Source organism: Halichoeres trimaculatus, unplaced genomic scaffold (genome assembly GCF_033239565.1).
Source record: "Halichoeres trimaculatus isolate MK-OKI-2021-1 unplaced genomic scaffold, fHalTri1.1 fHalTri1_scaffold_2, whole genome shotgun sequence".
In the NCBI taxonomy this organism is placed as follows: domain Eukaryota; kingdom Metazoa; phylum Chordata; class Actinopteri; order Labriformes; family Labridae; genus Halichoeres; species Halichoeres trimaculatus.
In genome coordinates this window covers 32,315,315-32,336,760 of record NW_027437180.1, presented here as the reverse complement: position 1 = coordinate 32,336,760, position 21,446 = coordinate 32,315,315, and the positions used below count along the sequence as shown (strand labels likewise).

At 38.3% G+C, this 21,446-nt stretch overlaps 1 protein-coding gene across 1 annotated transcript; it reads right to left on the bottom strand.

Moving 5' to 3' along the window:
• Positions 1–2,568: 2,568 nt before the first annotated feature.
• On the bottom strand, positions 2,569–8,732 carry psmd12 (proteasome 26S subunit, non-ATPase 12). Its single transcript, XM_074682351.1, has 11 exons — positions 8,523–8,732; positions 8,110–8,169; positions 7,449–7,577; positions 7,184–7,291; positions 6,965–7,069; positions 6,704–6,853; positions 6,477–6,611; positions 5,253–5,365; positions 4,902–5,076; positions 3,353–3,430; positions 2,569–3,181 (listed from the first exon to the last, which is right to left on the bottom strand). Exons 1-11 carry the CDS (start codon positions 8,628–8,630, stop codon positions 2,972–2,974), a joined length of 1,371 nt encoding a protein of 456 aa, XP_074538452.1. The 5' UTR covers positions 8,631–8,732; the 3' UTR covers positions 2,569–2,971.
• Positions 8,733–21,446: the final 12,714 nt, after the last annotated feature.

The following is a 21,446-nucleotide window of genomic DNA, read 5'->3' as shown; positions in this document are numbered from 1 at the left end:
ACCCCCTCCTGTTGCTTTAAATGATGTACAGCTAAAAAAATTCTCCTGTTTTCTCTCGCCGGTACATTTGAAAATCCTTATTTCAGTGTCTGTCTATAACACTTTGTAATGGACCTTGTACTTACAGGGAGTAACATTTTGCTTGCTCCTCATTGGTTGTGATATGTCACATAACTAGTTTGTAGCTGAGTTCAGCCATTTTCATTGGAGATACTGCACGGAGGAACTTGTTTTAACAATCTGTTGCATCCGGCTGTGCTGACCTGTAGGAAAGCTTTGTTTTTAGGTTTATTTTAGATCTTTCATATATCTGTACATGTATTGAGGTATATTTTGATGTGACATTTTTTGATTGGAGATATTTTAAGGAACTTTGATTAAAAACTTTTTGCAGAATGCACATCTATGCTGTATCATAACCTATTTTCCATGCGCTTTTGTACATGATTAAAATTTATTATATTTCTTCCGTTATAAGAGGTTAAAAACAAGGTTTTGTGTCACGTTTAATGATGACTGACAGCTGCCGTTCCTATGTATTTTTGGGGGGGACCGTAAAATATGTTGGGAGGTAGAGTCAAGAAGAGATTAGACACTCAAAAGAAAAGAAAACCATTATTTTTGTCTCCCAGAATCCTTCACAGTCTCTACTACGCAGACTCTTGCTGCACAACAGCTACCAATGGCTGCGCCTGTGTGGAGGGTATTTCGGCTTCAAAACTGTACAATGGTAATTGGCGGAGCCACACTGTCCCCTCTATATGCAGTCTATGGTTCAGACCTAACAGACGAAAGGGAAAGAATAATCTTTGTTTTAGCTGCTGTCTCTTTAAGGCACACCGCCCCAATAACCCCCTTTCCTCTGATTAGCCAGCCTTCTGGAGGCCTAACTAGGGGCAGAGCTCTGAGCAGACCTTGGTGTTTGAGGCCCACCCCCTCCAAAGTGTCATGCACCTCCGTAGTACTACGGAGAGCCACGTCACACACAAGGTCTTACAAACACACTTCCTCTGACACATAAATGAATGAATGAATGAATGAATGAATGAATAAATAAAATGACATAAAATGAAAATCAATACATTTCCAATTTTCAAAACGAGGTTTATTGTGTTTGTGTGTTTGAATCCGTACTAGAGAAGAGAAACTGAAACTTAAGTATCAATCTGTACACCCAAACATTGATCAATACTGATCCCAACGTTGGCATCAATATATCAATATTTTTGATTGATCAGCACACCACCACTCATAACTATATATATATATATATATATATATATATATATATATATATATATATATATATATATATATATATATATATATATATATATATATATATATATATATGAATGGATCGAAGAGCCCCACACCGAAGGGAAAAGAGCCACATATGGCTCGCGAGCCGCAGGTCAGCCACCCCTGCATTAGTCTCTGATGTTGTGATGTGGTTTATTATACAGGAAATCTTTTCTAAACTCAGAATGAGGAAGAAACTTGATTAAATTGCATACATATCTATTAAATTCCCAAATTGAATATTTTTTACACTGACACTGTCATCAAATGGATTTTTACAGCTCCAGAGGCTGCTTGGGGTAAGTGTTGGCAAGAACCTAACAATACGATATGTATCACATTACTTGGGTCACAATACAATAATATCACAATATTGGGATACATTGGGATATTTACACAGTTAACTATTTGATTGAAAGCAACTTTTCTATTTTATTGTGTTTGAAAAAATGAAAGTCAGATGCAGTGTTTCATACAAACACTTAACTTGAAAACGTAGAGTGTGTCAAGTTTGTCACCTAAATACTGTGAATGTTGTAAAAAAAATATCAGGTGAAAGATGTGGTCAATTTGTGAAATAGATAAATGGCACTCATTAAAACTGCACAAACATGACTATGATTATTGTTTTATCAGTCTATTACACTGTAAAAATTAAACTTAAAATCATTTTGAACTAACTGACCCAAGAATAGAGAGAACACATTGATGTTTACGGCATCAAAACCACCATCATCAAGTTTAGGAATAAAATATTTTGGATACAGTTTGAAATTACATTTATTATACAGTTTATGGGCAACATGCAGCGAGGCAGATCTTTTGCTCCATCTAATGCAGTTCAGGTGCGGAAGACATATTGTACTTCTGACTCATCTGAATTATGAATTTTTATCTTAACAGAAATACTGATGCCAAGAGATGAAATATCGATATTTTATCACAGGTGAAAGTATCACAATCGCCGTATCAATATTTTTTCACACCTCTAGAGGCTGCTGTTTGTCTCATTAATACATGTTCTGCTTATAATGTGGTAAAACTTCACAGTTCTTGATTTTGAATGTTGTATTATCAGACTTTAAAAACAACATAGCATCTCCAAAGACATGACATTTGATGATTCCTTTTTACAGAGTCATTACATTTTGTCAATTTTACCTGTATAATCAAAATAAGTGGAGCTCTTGACAAAAAGGAGAAAACATACTTTATTAAAACATGGCCTTTTAATGCTTCTGTATTACCAAATAGTTGTAAATTCAACATTACTCAGGTGATGTGTATCATTTATTTGTGCCATTTGAGTTAAGGACTACACAAACAACAACTGCTAACCAAATGTGAGGAGTTTATTGTTTACACTGGTGGGTATACATTTTAAAGAGCAACCATCTTCATACAGTAATAAATTACTGTATCATAACCCAATGAACAGGAAAAGGCAAACATATCGAAGGATCCAGTCTTTCATAACTGACAATTATTAGTTGTGGTGTTTTTGGTCAGTTTAACTGGACAGTACAAAATAAACAAAGTCAGGGTGCTATTAATGTGCTGCAAATTTTACGCCTTTATAGTCCGCCAATAAACTTTGTCTTGGTAAGATTCCCCCGGGTGGAAAACATACAAGTACGGAGCACGAAAATGGAGGAAGCCTGTGTGTGGTTTACTGCAGGTTGTGGATCATCTCCTCCTTGGCGATGAGATGTGTAGTCTTGTTGACGAGAGACATGAGAGAGTTAAGTTTGTGCGACCAGTCGTTGAGCAGGTCGTTGGGGTCTTTGGGCCTCTGGAAGTTGATGATGCCGGCCAGCCGGTCGACCTTGGCGTAGATGGTTTTGTTTACAACGAGACTAGAGAGGAACTCCTCAGATTCCTGATGAAAGAATGAAGATGAGCATGCTTATTTTTTTCGTAACTCAGTCATTTCACAGTAATTCCATATTAATCCAAGTATGGAGCACACATTTAGCTGTTTTTTGTCATCCTCTGGGCTGCTAATGTCAGCTTCAGATTTAACAAGCTAATTAGTCTAAGAGTTACTTACGTCAATAGAGAGGTCAAGGAGTCCAGCCATCCTCTTCATTGTGATTCTGGTATAATATTTGGCCATTATTCTGATGTTCTGGGGGAACAGGACAGGGAGGATTTCATGAATAAACATGTCTGCAGCTGAATCTGTTCATGTATCATTTTAAGGTTCACTGAATAAGGCTTCCAGGTCACATCCACAACTACAGCTGGGAAGACAATATTCATGGGTGAACTACAACCATCCATTAGCATTTCAGTTTGAGTGAGTCTGTTTTATTATTGCACAGAAGAGTCTGACAGCTCAGCTACTGAATGTGCAGAACTCAACTCCAGGGCATTCATTTTTATATACTGCTTGCAAAGAATTTTGCTGGTAAAAATGCACTAGTGCCCAACCACCGACTTGACTCCTTTAGTAAAATCTACGCCTGTTATCATTGATACTCTATTGTTTTCTACCAGTAAATTTATTAGGGATGCATGATATTGGATTTTTGCCAATATCCAATATGTCGAAACCCCTTTTGGCCGATACCGATACCGATAATCACAAGTTTTTTGTTTTTTTTCACTGTAAAGAAAGCTAAGTCTATCCTGTACTGGAATTTATATGTTACTCTTATTGTGACGGTCTTATTTGTTTAAGAAACGCACATAAAACAAGACAAAAACATTTGATTTTACCATATATAAAAAAAGGTATTATTTTTTCAAACTCAAGACATTCAGTATTGAAATACAGTAAAATAATTTCTTTAGATCACATGAACTTTAAATGTACAATGCATTTTTAAACATAACCAAGTTGCATCTGATTATTTTAGAGCTACTGTAACAACCTGGTGACAGACACAGAGCTCTGCAGTGCAAATAAATGAAGTGCTACATTTTATTTATGGAGCTTATTTTTCAGATGGAAAATAATACTTATCGGCTGTGCCTATCGGCAGAAATTTTCATATCTGCCGATACCGATAACGTGTTTTTAAGCTTTTATCAGCCGATACCGATATTGTGCCGATAATATAGTGCATCCCTAAAATTTATATCAAGGGTCAATCCCAATTCTAAATTTAAGCACGTGTGGCACGTCCCAATTCTCTATAAGATCAGAGGGGAAGGGCTGCACAGCCCTTAAAACTAAGACAAAACGAGACCTCACTTGAAACCAAGGGGTATGACGAATTTCCCATGAAAATGATATTTTTTAATCTGATATCCAATCCTTTGCTACTCCACGTTAATATTACTCATTTGTTGAACTCTTGGCTTCATTGTAACGATCTATTGGACATCCCTATAGCAACAGCTACAGCTGTGGCTAATAGTAACTACACCAATGTCAAACAGGGGTGACAGGTTCGCAGCAGACAAGATTTACTGCAGTTAGCTGCGTTTCATGAGTGATTGGAGTGATGAGGGATTGGCTTTGAAAGGCGAATGTTACTGTACTCAGAAGCTACATAATACGGCCTCTGAACACCGTAACATTCGCTTAACAGGTGAAGGGGTCAGACAAAGGGATTGGGCCTGTTATCAAAAGATCCCAGATCCAGACTTACATGCTCCACAACTCTGTTCTTCAGATCCTTCCACCTCTTCTCCCCCTCCTCTGTGTAGGAGAAGACGTCTGTGGCAGGGCTGTCAGGTGAGCCCTCTCGCAGCTCTTTTGCGTAATCCTCCACCAGGGCGGCCCAGCGCATCAGCTCCATGGTGGTGAACTGTTTCAGGAGGTCCCTAGGGTGGAAGGAAGGAAGAAGGGCGTTTAAGATCCATTAGTGTACACATTTTGCAGTGGATTGATATCAGTGTAAACAAACAGTCACCCAGCTTTCAAAATCTGCAAAGTCTCAACACCAACCAGCTTACTCTCCTGGATCAACTCATCAGGTGTTTAACTTGTATCATCTTACTTGTATTTAGGGATTTCTTCCAGTCTCTTGTCGGCACTGATTCTGTGCACGAGGTCTGACTGTTCGTTGTCATAAGGGGAGAGAATGACGTACAGAACTACGCTCTTCAGGGCCTGAAACACACACATGTAAAGCATTTTCATCTGCATTCACATAACAACAACAAACGCAACATTTGGGAACAGAAATATAAAGTTGTATTGTTCTTAAAATATTCCTTCATCGTAAGCCTTGTTTCCACCAAGAAGTCGGGTTTAGATCAGTACAGTTTGGTACAGGTTGGATCGGTAAAGCCTGATCCTGTTTGCCAAAGCCAACTATGCCCCCTTGTGGTAGGCGCTGTGTAGAAATACAGCCGCTGTCATGCGGCAAGTGACAATTCTTCCAACAAATCACAATCTGCAGTGTTGTAGCTCATCCCTCCAAGAGCGGATTGGTTTAGTCTGGCACCCATCCGAAAAAGGTCCCAAAAAGTGGGACGGCTTGTCTCGGTTATTTGGGGATCCGTCCTGGGATAAGTCAGTGGAAATGCCACAAAATGCACAACGTACCGAGACGAGCTGAACCGGTCTGCTTGGTGGAAACATAGCCTAGAAGAGGGACATCTTGCCTTGGTTATTTTGGGATCTTTTCTGGAATTAGTCAGTGGAAACACCACAAAATGCGTGTCGTGTTGGGACGAACCAAACTCAACCACTTGGTGGAAATGGGGCTTTAGCTCATACAAAAGGGAAACGACTGACTGGAAGTTTACACTCTAGGTTCTTGTGGAAGTTTTAATGTTAAAATCCTTGCTTAGGCTTTAGTCTACATCTAAATTACATCTCCTGAACTTCTCTGATTCTGCCTTTTTCAGACTGTCCGTATTAAAGCCATGTAATGAAGGCCATGTCTCATTAAAAAACAGGATGTGAAATCATGGGACTTTTAGGTTAAATAAGGGGTTATGTAACAGAAAAGCACGAGATCTTTGGACTCAAGACCAAAGATTCAATGATTCTGGTCATAAACTTGGCCAAAGAAACTTTCCCTGGTGCAATGGAGCACCAAAATAACTAATTTCCAGTTACAGTTTTCACTGGCAAGGGAAAAAGACACTGGTAGTATTCATTCTGATACCAGAGAGAATGGTGAAAATGTGATGTTGTTAATTTGGGGGGAGGCTGAATGGAAATTTGAATCAGGAGATATTTTCAGTGCACATTTCCGAGAATGCTTGTGTACCTGCTGCCATTTGCTGCTCTCCTCCAGGATACACGGGGTGTCATAGATGGCCCGATAGTGTTTGCATATGGACAAGTAGGAGCCCTCGTGCTGGTCTACTTGAATCATGAGGTTGTAATACTTGAGCTTGGATTCCTGAGTTCATGACAAAAAAACGAAATTCAGTGCTTGGTGATAAACATCTTAAGCAAACATCCATTGATATTTAGAAATGTTTTTTAACTCACCTCTGTGCCCTCCTCTGTGAAGAACTTGGTGTTGATCTTTTTGCTGATGATCTGGGTGCGAATATAATCCTTGACTGCAATGCAAAGCCTCATCTGCTCCAAGATAAACTCAACTTTCTCCTTTTTCTCCATAGAGCCATACGTCTCCACCTGAGAAGAGAAAAAAAAACATTCTTCCATCTTTTCTATACAACAGGCAATAAAGCTAACATAACATTGATATAAACATAACTCAAACTATCCTGATATTCAGTCTCTTACCTGCAGCTCCTGGAGGATGGAGGCTGCCTCTTTCACCTCTCCACTCTGCTCCTTGATTCCAGCCAAGGTCTTTGTCAGCCTAGCACGTTCAATCTCTACATAGATCTGTGGAGACAATGTGTCCAAAGTGTTAGCCTAAAGCTAGAGGAGGCTTGGTGTGAATGACATCAGTAAAAAAAAAAAAGTGTGCAATCAGCTTTAACGCAAAGGATGTTTTACCTTGCCAGCAGTCACAGTTCTAAGAGTATCAATGAGCCTCAGCTTGATAGTCAGATCAGTCACAGCATCCACATACTTGTAGCATTCTTGCACCATCTTGGCAACAGCCTGAAAATACAGCAGGCAAAAAAACATTTTAATAACAGAGATGAAATAAGTGGCTGGAGGATAAGTGAGGTTCAGGGTCTCAAAATGTAATTTCAACATGAAAGATTTAAAACAATATGTTTGTAAAATGGAAATCTGGGAGGAAGACATTTCCCACCTGTTTCAGTTGACTCCTCCTTTTAGTGAGCAACATGATGTTTTCATTCAAAGCATCCCAGTCCTTGGCTTCATAACACATCTGGACCACTGCCACAAGGATTCTGGATGTGGACACCATATCTGATGCCTGTGTGATGTTGATTGAGAATCAACAAGAAGTGAAATACACTCAAACACACATATTTTCATTGATGAGTTGCTCATTTCACTGGAATCCAGATACTTAAACAAGTCCTTTTTGTAGGCTGAGGGGAGATTATTGTATTCAGGACAATTGCAGGTAAAACATAAATTCTAACCCTTTCAAATTTAAGATCAATTACGTTTCTTAGACCTAATACAGCATGAAAAAAATGTTCAAAATCTGACTGTTGTTATTTTATTGTATAAATTATATGTTTTCTGCCTTGATTTATGTCTGTTAATCTTTTGCTGTAGTAGACAGCAAAGACAGTATCGTATTACAAAGAGAAACATGTTTTCTTACTGCTCATGTGACTTATCACTGTAAATCTTGAAACTAAAATTAACACCTTTGAAGCAGTTTAGACGTGGATCATTAATTTAATGTTTAACAAAGGAATTATCTACATATGGAGCTTAACCTCCCTGACATCACACATCATACCGATGTTTTGACATGATGAGAAGCATCTTACCGTCCTTGTTTGTTTCTCCAACGACAACAGGCTTTCAATGGCCTCCTGCAGCTTGCCTTCCTGTTCCACAAAATCACAAATTTACCATAAATTCAAGTAAAAACTCATAAAACTAACACATTTATTCGACATTTGAAGGCACCTTGACCGGAACACGTCACTTAGCTGTAGCTACTTTGAATGACTGTGCAGCTAAGCTAACGAGTGAGCTAAATCCCATACACAGATTTGTAAAACGAATAAGTGGACAAAGGGAGACTGTAAATACTCAATCATAATCACTGATACTTTAACATAAATGTTATGGACATGAGGTGTTTCCATGTGGTGTTAAAGTGTCAACGCTAGCTCCATGCTAACAAACCGATGCACCGTGACTCAGCTGGCGCTGGCCTCTTTCAGGCTCCGCTTACTTTTGCCATTTTCTCGCATTCCGGGAGACGCTGGTCTACAGTTGAACTGTAGTCGATCTCCATCTTTACAATCTTCCCATCGGATCTTTCGGAGCGCTCCTCAGACATCTCTGCGGTTAGTAGGTAACGATTTACGGGCGGTGTACTTCTTTTCTTCCTTTAAACTCAGCCTGCCTGTAGTTTGTTTGTAGCCCGCTCAGCCAATCAGATGAGAGAACGGAATAGGCGTCCGAGGCGCCTGAAGGACCCAGCTAGAATCCCTGTTTGTTATTTTTAACAGGCGTTATGAAGGTCGACCCTTGTCCCTGTGGTCAGGTCCTCAGGTCACGCTCGTACAAGGCTTGCACGTCAGAAAATTTCCTTAAAATGCTAATTTTCTTTACAGACACAAAAAGGATGAAGAAAAATTGAAAACAAATAATTTGGTCCCTCAAATGAGCACCATAGAATTGTTCCAAAATCCAATCTTATTGGGGGGAAGTGACTAGGACATAACAACACTTTTTTGATGCTGGGATTCCCTTACAAAAGGAAAATGTATTGCAGCATATTGGAAAATATCATGTCATATATTAGGTAATATATTCCCATATATGAGATTTAGTATTTTTATTTTCCAATCTATTGCAATATATGGACAGCGGCAATCATTTGTATATTTTGCAATATATTGCAATATATTTCATGAATACGTAATATACTGTATATCTGCCCTCAATATATTCATATCATATCATATCATATCATATCATATCATAATATATCAATAATATATTACAATACATTTAAAAAAATATATTGGTACATATATTGTGCTTTTTCCCACAATCTATCTGGCAACATACCTACCCACTTTTCAAAATAGATAAGTACCTATTAAAGATTTTATTGGCAGCTAGAAAAAAAGCTGCAACACGAAAATGGTTCCTCCAACAAAGACTGACTGGATCAATATTGCATCTCAAATTGAAGGTATGGAAAGATAGATTTTCCCACTAAACCTAAGAGCAGAAACTGTTTTGCAAAACTTTGAAAAAAGGAGTGCTTGTCTCCTTCTTTAAATAATGTACTCCATCTTTTTAGATCACGTTAAAAATAAAGACTAAAACAGAGAAATATGGGAAATCACGGGTAAATCCTGAATGACACACATTTATTTTGTCTCTTTTTTCTTTGTCTTTTCTCTCATTTTTTTCTTTGAATTTAATGAAATGAGAGAAGCCAGATATATACTCAGTACCAGATGTAAAGGGTGTTTATTGTTGACTTGTAAAATGTGCATCAAACTTCCAGCTGCCGTCAGGTTAACTTTCCATTATGACAAACGGCTTTAATCTGACATCAGATGTGACGGGACAGTTAATAAAGATACAAATGTATATGCTGGTTCAGACGGTTACATTAAATAGTGATTGCTGTGATTGTTTATTGCATTAAAATGTGCCTGACACTCTGGAAACCTGCCTCTGAGGCTTTGTTCACATGTTCGCACATGTGCTCCTGTCACCAAATTACAGCTGCGGCGGGTGCGCTCCGCTTTGCGCCTGGGATAGACCAGGTTGGAGCTGGCGAGCTTTCAGGGCACTTTCTGCGGTGAAAGCTCTGCGCGAACATGAATATGCCCACACCTCACCCTGGTGCACCATCAACTCCGCCAGGCTTGCGCCCCCTGCACTGCCACGAAATTAGAGCCCTAAATGTCTTACAACTGCTGCGTTAAGTTTTGTTAAGTGTTTTGTTAATTCTTTTGTGGTTTCATCACTTTATGGAGTTTCTAGTTAAAGTTCTGTCAATTTTTATCCAGAAAATCCTAAACTAATCCAGCTAATGCTAAGTGGGGTGCAGCAGCCTCCATGCTAGGTGGAAGACTCCCGTTTTAAAGCGTGAGTGTTGTTTGCTGCAGAGGAGAACACACTAAAGCTCAATGTTTTCATCTGTGAAAGCAGGTATGTAGACAGTCTTTTTCTGTGTTTTAATAGTGGTATTCAGCTGTAAAGAAAAGGTTATTTTGTGTCAAAGCAGCCGTTTCTTATCATGTTAAATTAGGTTTTAAAACGGAACTATTTATGTGTTATTTTAGTGTTTAAAAAGTTTAAAAAAGAATGTGGGGTTTGGCTTCAAATTCTATATAATTTGGTGTCATAGTTGTTTATGCCTTAATTGTTTATTTCATATGTATTTTTATTAAACGAGAAATACTGAAAAAAAGCTATTTTCAGTATGATCAGAGGGAGATGTGTGCTGCAGAGGAAAACATATTGAAGCTTATGGATTAATGTTTTTGACCAGAGAACAGCTAAAGTAAACATCCAGAACCCTCTTACTGTTTCCTGAGTGGTCTATACGACCCCGAACACAACCCCGAGGACATGCACACACACACACACACACACACACACACACACACACACACACACACACACACACACACACACACACACACACACACACACATGGGTTACATATGCACAGTAATAAGCAACCAATTAACAAAGCCACTGGTTGAATGTAAATTCAGCTTTTTGTCTGAGATTTTTTTTCTCACTGTAAGTCACATTATTCAAAAAAAGAAGAAAAAGCAAGTCTGTTTTTTATTTTTCAAAGATGTTTTCTCCACTTATTTGCACTGACTCAGGACATACTAATTTCAACCAGTTTAATTAGTCAAAGGGGAGGCCTAAAATATTTTATTATCTGTTCCTGGGTTTTAAAGTATGTCATAGAAATGAGCAGCAACCTTCCAACCAATCTGCCTCTACTCTAAAAACAGAAAATTATCAAGACAGCTTTAAGTCCCTGTGTTAATGAGGTGCGAGGATATTGAAACAAATTAAAGTCATGGTGATACAGAGGATTTATTTTATTTCTCTGTTTTCAGAACTGTAAGATTCTGTAATCTTATTTAGGTTTTTCACCAACGATCATTCTGCTTAGAAGATTTAGAAGTAAGGCCTTCTTCCCCAACTGATCTTCATTGTTTAACGCTGTCCAATCGATAACATCTGCTCCTGGAGAATGAGGATCTGGGCAAATTCCTGTAAGGCACAAAACATGATTGATTATTTACTGTGGATTGAACACAATTGTCTCTGTGATCAAAAATTCCTTTACTGTAAATCATACCGTCTTCAAAGCCTTGGGTAAAAGGTTCACTCAAGTTCAGACAGCCTGCCTGCTTCTTTAACTCCTCCAACTCAGCAGCATTCACACTCTGTCTCTTACCTGAGAGTCAAAAAACAAAATACAGCCATTACATTTTGTCAAACTTACACCAAGACACTGGAAAGAGAATAAGATTTTGAGAGTAAATAGGTAATTTTATGAGATTACAAACATTAAGAGCAAGTGATTAAAGGTGCAATTGTATGACAAAGATGTCATGTTTACAGGCTATGCCTCGTCCAAATGAATTAACTTGTGAAGTTTAGCTTGCCTGTCTTTAATATGACACTTTACTCTTCAATATAACAATGTAAATTCAGATGTTTGTGGCACGAATTTCAGCCCTTAAGGCATGACATGTCATGACAATCATTTGAGTAACATTACAACCTAATCCTCGTAAATTTCAAGTGACATTCTTGTATAGCTACAACTTTTATTATGTGACATTAAGGCGTTAATCTAAATCTATTTTGACTTTATTATCAAAATATTTCAACCATGTTCTCATATCACACTTTTACTCCTCTAATGGTAAGCCCTTATTTTTGTAATATCATAAAATCAATCTGGTAACATTAAAACTATAATTTTGTCGTATTAAATTATTAAGTAGATAGTATTGTTTTTTGTGCATTATTCTATATTATTATTTACAGCAGATAATGATATGCATTGGACTGAGAATTCACTGTCATCAGCTGCTATAGATTGTTTGGATCCCATGAGTGTGCAATGAGCCATGAGTGTGTTTTCCAAGTGTGCTGATGGCAAGAGTAGAAGTGTCTCACTGGCCAAGATGAGGAGTCCAACTCTACGTCCGAGTGTGAGTAAAGAGACTTGGTTTAGGATCAGCAGACAGTCAGGGCAACTAGTTTTCAGCAGAGTGATTTTAATGGAAGTACCTGGAGAGTACACACACACACACACACACACACACACACACACACACACACACACACACACACACACACACACACACACACACACACACACAAAGAGTACTTCAATTATAATAGACCAAGTTCATCTTTGTACATGGGCATGAATGACTGAAAAATGTTTGCACAGCCCGCTTCATCACTTAATTAACATACTGACCTGGGCTTTGAGTCCTGTTGATAACTGTGTTCACAAAGGGAAAAAACGACACCAGTAAACCATCATGATTAACTTTTAATATAAACTATCCCAAACAAAGTTAAAAAGAGCAACAAGCATGAGGAAGAAACAGGGACTACACAAACATTTGTTTTGAATAATGATTAATTTCTCTACTTACACTGAAGTGTGTTGTTTACCAAGCTCGCCTTGAATGTTTGTGTGAAACAAAGTCCAAAACTACACAAGGGAGAATAAAATGTGATGTTACAAGTTAAAGAAAAGGCATTATTTTGCCAAACAAACAAATATTTCATTAAATTTTTAGACTAAAAAATCACTGAAAGTCAATCAAGCCTTTATATATTTACTCACATATTTTCAACTTCTGTGTAAGTCAGGACATTGCTCCCATCGTCAGCTGTGATGTTCATCCAGAGATTGTTCTTAATATTCCCCATTATCGATCCAAGATTTTGTTGGATTGAGCTCACTGCAACACGCATCCACTTTCCCAACAACTGAAAGAAAATATCTTTGTCTCAGTTGATAAAAAGGTCAAATAAACACATACGAATATCAAAGTGTGAGGCTCACAAACAGGAGAATATTAGAGGGTGTGAAACCTGCTCTGGTCCTTGGATCTCTAGAGGCTGGATCAGATTCTCACAGCTGTCCAGAGGAGCAGTTTGTCCCAAAGACAGGAGACTGAGCACAGCCACAGAGACGTGAAGAAACATCATGATGGCTCCAATGCTGACAGCTGAATGATGCGTTTGAGTTCAGAGGTTTGTTGCATTTAAAGATAGAGTCAACAGCTTTGTTTGCGCATGCGCTGGGATCTAGTTTTGGCTCTAACTCAGAAACTTAGTAATGTCATTGTTGGTTTTAAGTGATTTTTGTTCTGTAACAGTCCATGGTTTAATCTTCAGGTGGCCAGGTTAAAATTTCAGATTGATTTGACTGAACAGTGAAAAGATCCTGCTATGACGCTGACTCCTGCTTACACATGGAAACCTAAACAACAATAAAGAATTCCCTGTTACACTGAGGGTGAATGATGCACATCAACGGTATAAGAAATTGCATGGAAGTTAAAAGTGTTTATTTTCCTCTCTTAACTCATGGATGGAAATGTGCCAGACAGTTCCTTTGTAGACATAACAGTACAAAGCTGATTTTTAAGGCTACCATTTAAATTTTTCTGTTGTTTGTTTGTTTGTTTAAAAAGAGGGGGTATTGTGTTTTTTTAAAGGCTTTGATTTACAGTTACAAAAAAAATCTGTTTTCTCTCACTGGTAATTTTGAAAAGTTAAGTTAAAGCTGCTGTCTCTTTGAGGCACACCACCCCAATAACTACTTTCCCTCTGATTGAACAGCCTTCTGGAGGCAGAGCTCTGAGCAGACCTTGGTGTTTGAGGCCCACCCCTAAAATGTGCCATGAACCAGTTTGGAGATCCTTATGTGATGACCTTAATTTCATCAAGTCTTATGAAGATCTTATGATATATTTTTTTTTAAAGAGCACTGTTTACAGACAGATTCAGGGCTTTTTTTTTCTTTTTAACAACAGTAGTTATGTAGAAATTGGAAAATCCAACAAAGATTTACACAATCATATTCAAAAGACATCCATTTCCTTTTTTTTTTAATTTAATTTTATTTTTATTTTTTTTGATTAATCTCACCTCCTCATTGCTTTATTGCTCCAAATGTCTTGTGGTTTTTCAGTTTTCATTTAAAGTCTTTTTTTTTTTGTTGCATCACACGAAAGTTAAAGGTATAGCTCCCTCTATGGGGGACCACCAATGTGACTCATCTTACACGATCTGCATTCAGCTTTAGTTTACATGGCTGTTTTTATACATCAATCTTTAATGTTATGAAGTGGTTCATTATATAAGGAAATCTGTCCTAAACTCAGAATGAGGTAGAAACTTGATTAACTTGCATACATATCTATGAGATTCTGAAACTGAATCTTCTTTGACTCTGACAATGTCGTCAAAAATGTTTTGCAGGTGCTTTTTTCTTTTTAAATGTTGTACTATTAGACATAAAAAATCACAATATAGAATCTCTCAAAAAAAATGTTTGATGATTCACACCCAAAAATATGAAAGACACAATGTTTTGTTTTGTTTTTATTGTCAGAAGTCTTTTCAGTCTGACATGTCCTCACATCCTTTCACCATGTTTACATCAAATTAACAGTCATATTATGACTGTGTTAGATGCCTTGTTTTCCATCAGTCCTGATAACTAAACCAATGAGCGTATCCATCATACTTTGACTACTCAGAAGACTCTCCATCAGGCTCGTAAGCTTAGGGCCCATTTCAGCCACTGAAGGGGTGAGATCAGTGACCGAAGAGTCATCCAGGCACAGACCTGTGGGATAAAGGATCGTAAATAGCTTTAATAGCATAGTGTTGAAGAAAAAGAGGACAAAAATAATAATTTTCAAATAGCAGCTCAGTTAAGAATATAAAAACATCTTTATGTCTCTGACAGCTCATACCTTTTTCTTGGCTCAGGAACGCAGGTGCCGGCAGGTTCAGACACTCTACCTGCTTCTTGAACTCTTCCACTTCAGCAGCGCTCACTTGGGTTCGAGTGCCTGTGAGACAGATTTACAACATGTGGTACTTAAGTATTTTTGGGCTGGGTGTGTGAAGTCACATCAGAAACTTAAATACTAATACATTTAGTGATTAGTCAGGCTTGGACCAGCCCCTTAGTCATGCTGCTATAAGCTTAGGCTGCTTCAGCTTGAAGCACCAAACTCCTACTCTCCTCCTCTTCCCTGTCTCTCCATCTATTTGCACTAATTTGCTATGGACTTTATGCTTTTTATCTATTTCATTTTCTCTGAGAGTTTCTCTGCTTTTTGTCCTACAGGTTCCACTGAGTCGTAGACTACCTGTTACTGATGACCTACTTGACTCAAGCTACCGCTATTTTTGCAAGTCTAACCTGTGTCTGATTATTTGACACCTGACTGAGGGGCTGTTTAAAAAATAAAAAATCCATGCTCAAAGAGCGGATATTGTGCTTTTCTTACGTTTTAAACATGTATATAAAGAAGCAATGTTTAACATCCATATTAAACATTTTCAGAATTTCATCACTTTATGTTCATTTGTCGTAAAAATCCCTCAATCTGTCTTTGAGCTGATTATAACATATTGTTCTTAAAATAGTATGAGATCTTCACAAGATTCTTATGAGATTTTCTGGTGTAAACAAGTTGGTCTGCTCATAACTCTGCCCCAACAGGCTTCCAAAGGGGTGGCCAGTAAGGGGGAAGGGGATTTGTGGAGTGAGGAGCCTTAAAGAGACAGCAGCCGAAATTATGCGTTTTAGACTGAAAGACTGAAATTAGAGTTTCCTAAAACAGCAGTGTGAGGAAAATAGAGATATTTTGAGTCCTGATTTGTTACCACAGGAGTTCAAGAGGACCCAAATTAAACAAAACAAAGCAAAAATCATAAAACCCCCTCTTTAAACTGCAATACTGTGTCATGTGATCCTCCAGCACAGGATCCAAGCCTGTGGGTAGCAGATCAAGGGCTGACTGAGTGTTTTCTGTTTGGTACTTGAGTAATGTTCTCTGTCACTATTTACTGTTCTGAAGTGTAAGACACAAGCCAACCAAGCCATGTTTGCTTAAAAGTCACAATATGGTCAGTTATTACTTTTAAAAATCTTACTCAGGAGCTGGACACCACTGTATGTGTGTTGTCCAATTTTGTGTTGTGAGAAGGAAACAAGGCAGTCAGGACAGCCAGTGCTCAGCAACCTTGATGTGGAGTTGAAAACTTGATCTATGGATAAGAGCAAACACATGTAAACAAATACCCAAAGTGCTTTTGCAATTCTGGACACAAAGTCCAAAAGTGTTGCTGCAGCTACATGGCAAGTCAATGTTTTTACAGGGGGTTTCATCATACCTGAAGAGAGAACATTGTTTTCCAAAGTCATCTTGCCTTCGATCTTAGAGCACGTGCCAAACCTTTCAAAAGTATACATTTTAAAAGTGAGAATAAAAACTGCCCAAATCTGGGAGGTTTACAAATGACTCTCAAAGTTATTTTAAAGTTGCTTAGTTTAGGGTTAAATTACATTTTCTGAACCTGATAAGCATCAATGGCATCACTCTGATCGGGAGTAGCAGTCAGTCTCATCCAGACACTGTCCACGAACATGTTTGTTATTTCTCTGGACATGGGGATATCTGTGGCCTCTGCTAGGACATACCACGTTCCCAGCAGCTGAAAAAGACAAAATAACCTCCATTTGCAATAAGAAAACACTCCCAAGAAAGTGCCAAAGTGTTGTGTGGTTTTTGTGTTTAAATTAAACAAAAGAAAACATCCTAACATGCATCAGCAAGTTGGACAACATTGTCTCACCTGGTCTCTTCCTCGGATTTCAATAGGTTGGGTCAGATTCTCACAGCCGGTCACAGGAGCTGACTGTCCGACAGACAGAACACTGAGCACAGCAACTAAAATGTGGATAAAACCCATCATGGCTCTTCAAGTCTGGTTGCACAAAGATCCCAAAGCTCTGTGTACTGTGCTGACTGAAGCTTGAAGCCAGATGTTTTCTCTTTGAGTTCAAACTGTTGCAGTGAAATAAGGACAGGGTCCAAAGATCCCATCATTGACAACACCGCTCATTGGTCATTTCATTAGGTACACTTGTTCAGCAGCTCATAACACGAATATCTAATTGGCCAATCACATCGCAAGCCTTGATGGCCTTCCGAAGTTCAACCCGAGCATCAGAACTGAGTAGAAAGGTGATTTAAGGGAATTTGAGCGTGGCCTGATTTTTCCATGCCGGGCGGGCTGGTCTGAGTATTTCTCAAACTGATCTTCTGTGATTTCCAAACACAACACAATAAAAACTAGAAAAGAAAACCAAAACGATAAGTAAACTAAAACTGTATCTTGTGTTCACAAAACTAACTGAAACTAACTAAAATTAAAGACAAAATGTCCTTACTTATCGTTTTTGACAATATTGATAGCCTTTAGGATTTAAATTAATCCGGCACATTTTCCCAACCAATTTTACGACAGTTTTAAGCAGTTGTCAGTGTCATAAGGCACCATCATAGCAGCATATAGGGACAAGCTTGTTTACTGCACTGACTGGCTGTGCACTGTGCTACAACGAAACGTAGTGGAGCAATGAATCAGAGCATCTGTAATGGTTTAATTGTTACAGAGTCCAAGTTTTTATTGTATTTGAGTCTGCTTTTATCGTTACAGAGTCCAAGTTTCTAATGATTAAAGCTCATATTTTTTTGTTTTACATAATTTGTGTTTATATTATTTTTATGTAATTTATGTTAACTTTACCCTATATAATTTATGTTTATATTTTTTATATTAAGTTTATATTATTTTCTTGTGTTTAAGGCAGCAGCGATCATTGCGGTATCAGCATTGACTGAGCAGTGAGCACTATGTTGGACTTGGAAATAAACTGTATTACAAAATATTTACTCCGACCTTTTTGAATCCTTCACCTGGTTAATAAGGTATGAAAAAACTAAAACTAAACTAAAACTAAACTAAAACTAAGCCTTGTTGCAAAAATCAAAACTAAATAAAAACTAGAATACCCGCTCTAAAACTATTTAAAACTAAACTGTAATGGAAAATTAAAGTCAAAACTAACTAAAACTAAACTATAATGACAAATCCAAAACTATTTTAACCTTGCTCTAGACACACAACATGTCCAGCCTTGTAGCAGATTGGCTCAAGCAGCAGAAGACCACACCGGGTGACACTCCAATCAGCCAAGGACAGGAACAGGACTGACCAAAACTGGACAATAGAAGACGGTAAAATGTTGCCTGGTCTGATAAGTCTGGATTTCTGTTCTGAGTTTGGAGTAAACAACAAGAAATGGATGGATCTATGGATCTATCTCATGGATCTATCCTGTCTTGGATCAGTGTTTCAGGCTGCTGCTGGGGGCCCTTAGTACCAAGTGAGCATGGTTTGAGTCCTCAGCCAACCTGAATACTGCTGCTGACCATGTCTTAAACTCAAATCATCTCAGACTGGTTCCTTGAACACGACAATGAGATCCATGTACTCAAATGACCTCCACAGTCACCAGATCTCAATCTAATAGAGCACCTTTGGGACATGGTGAAATGGAAGATTCTCATCATGGATTTTCAGCCCACAAATCTGCAGCAACTGAGTGAAGCTATCATGTCAATATGACAAGAAATGTGAATGAATTTGAATGTTTCCAGAACCCTGTCGACTCTATAGTGAGAAAAATTAATGCAAAAGAGGGGCAACCAGGTACTAGCAATGTGTACCTTATAAAGTGGCAGAAGAGTGTACATCATATGACAAAAGCAGAAAAAATGGACTGAAGTCAGTTCACTAAAACTTCAGCTGTAGACAATCAGAGTTAACTGAAAAACAGAACTCTTAAAATGAAGATTTAGATCACATTAGGCAAGCTTACTTTAGATGAAACTGTAATCCATGCCATCAAATCAGATCAAATTATACAGCACAAGAGATTATATTACAAATATGTGGTGTGAGTGTTTGCAGGAGAGACTGGATAAGTGAACATGTGAAGACTGAGAGCACAACATAGTAACTTTGTGTGGCTCTGAGTGTTTGCACAAGTTTAACAACATCCTGTACGTACATACCCATGTGCATAACTCTGAATATCTGTGTGGGTGGGAGGGTGGGTGCTGGGATGTGGTTTGGTTTTTCTTAAGTGTATCCTTCAAAATCCTCTCTGTGTCTAATCCTCAAACAACTCATGATAAAAAAAATAAAACAAAGAATAAGAGTGATTGATGAGGGAGAATGAAAAGCTTTTACCATGTTTTTAATGCCTTCTTTTGCACTTGTATTATCATAGTTAAAACATGTATTTTAATCTCTTTTCAAATAGCTTTGATTTCCCTCAAAACATAAAATATGCATATAGCATTTTTCACAGAGAGAAGTCACAGACAGTTTTGAAAATGTGTGGTGAGATAGTGGGAAAAAAATTAAGTTTCTTTGTGGAGCAACGACACACGTATAACATTATAAACAATACATGGGCCAAGATCCATGCCCTGTTACCATGGATAACGATTGTTTAAAACGCCACCAGCTGACTAAAGAAAAGACAATCTGTATCTGTTTATACTGCACCTGGGAAGACTGATCCCTCAGTGTTTGCTAGATGATCCCAAGAGCCACAAAGCAAGGGTATCATACTTTCCCAAATTTGAAACATGGGTATGAAGGGACAATTTTGGATGTTCATACCATAGGTGTGTAGATTTTTTTAAAGGCAACTATTCATATGTTGTAGAAATCCTTGAATCTGTCATCAAAGCACTCAAAACACTGTGTTCTTTAAAGGTCCCATATCATGCTCCTTTTCTGCAGTTTAATATGGATCATTGATGTCTTCATGAAATGGTAGTAACATGTTTTGCTCCAAAAAGCCAATAAATCAAGCACAGCAGCATTGTTTCCAGGCTCTCATAGCCCCTCTGTTCAGGACGCTCTGATTTAGTGGGCGTGACCTTAATATGTAAATGAGCCATCGCTGATACCGCCCCGCTCTTCAGCGTCACTGAGAGCGGCTCCACGAGCTCAGAGTGCACAATGTTTAGAAAACAGCGAAGCTTGTTTACCGTAACATTACAGGCTAAAACAACAGGCTAACCGCAGCTGAAGTTAGCATCCTGAAGCTAACTCAGAGACAGGGGGGGACGCTGAGGAAAAGCTCTTACATCTGCACCACAGCACACAGCATTTAAAATACTCACATTTCCAGGGTCTGAGGTTTGTTGGCGGATGGTTGGTAATGCACCTGGATTCAGGACCAGTCTATTCACTAGCCCTCTGGTGTACTGTCCAAAGTTGGAAAAGCAGTCGGCCGTGAAGTGACTAGCACACACATGCACAGTTTTACTGAGTGTAGCTGGAACATTTCCTTGATAAATGAACTCTGCTCCGGTGGACCAATCAGGTCAGACTTGCTCCTGATTGGTCAAGAAGGGGTATCCCCAAAATCCAAACAGACTGTTTTGTCAGGATTTAACATTCACAAGCACCACTTAGTACAGGTTTTGTTTTTAAATGTCACATTTTCCCAATTCACATTTTTTTGGGAGGAAAGCCAAAAACCCACAAATTTCACTAAAAGACCTAATAAAGTGATTTTTGCATAAGATGGGACCTTTAATCGGCATGAGATCTACATAAGGTCTTTTCAAGATCTATACCAGACTTGCTGACATGATGAGGTCATTGCATAAGGCTCTCCTTATTGGTTCATGATACGCTGGAGGGGTGGGCCTTACACACCAAGGTATGCCATAAGCTCTTACCTTTACAGGCCTCCAGTGAGCTGGCCAATCAGAGGGAATGTGTTTGTTGAGCCAAAATTAAGTGTATCAGACAGAGGTTGAAATAAAAGTGTGATTCATGTAACACTACAACGTGGGAACCAGCAGGTAAGTAGAGAGTCTAAAAAAAAACACAATAGCCCCCTGTTATCGCAAATTTGCAATGCACCCGGTCAGGTCTTGATTCAGCTGGGATGACCTCTTATTCCACTGATGCCTACTGATTCATATTACCAAGGATCATATATAAC

Bases quoted from the DNA above. Each gene is read 5' to 3' on its own strand.
- psmd12 (XM_074682351.1), bottom strand. From the start codon at position 8,630: ATGTCTGAGGAGCGCTCCGAAAGATCCGATGGGAAGATTGTAAAGATG. The intron at 7,578-8,109 runs GTAAGATGCTTC...AACATCACACAG, and splicing joins TGGAGAAACAAACAAGGACG to GCATCAGATATGGTGTCCAC. The intron at 5,077-5,252 runs GTAAGATGATAC...CTTCCACCCTAG, and splicing joins GAAGAAATCCCTAAATACAA to GGACCTCCTGAAACAGTTCA.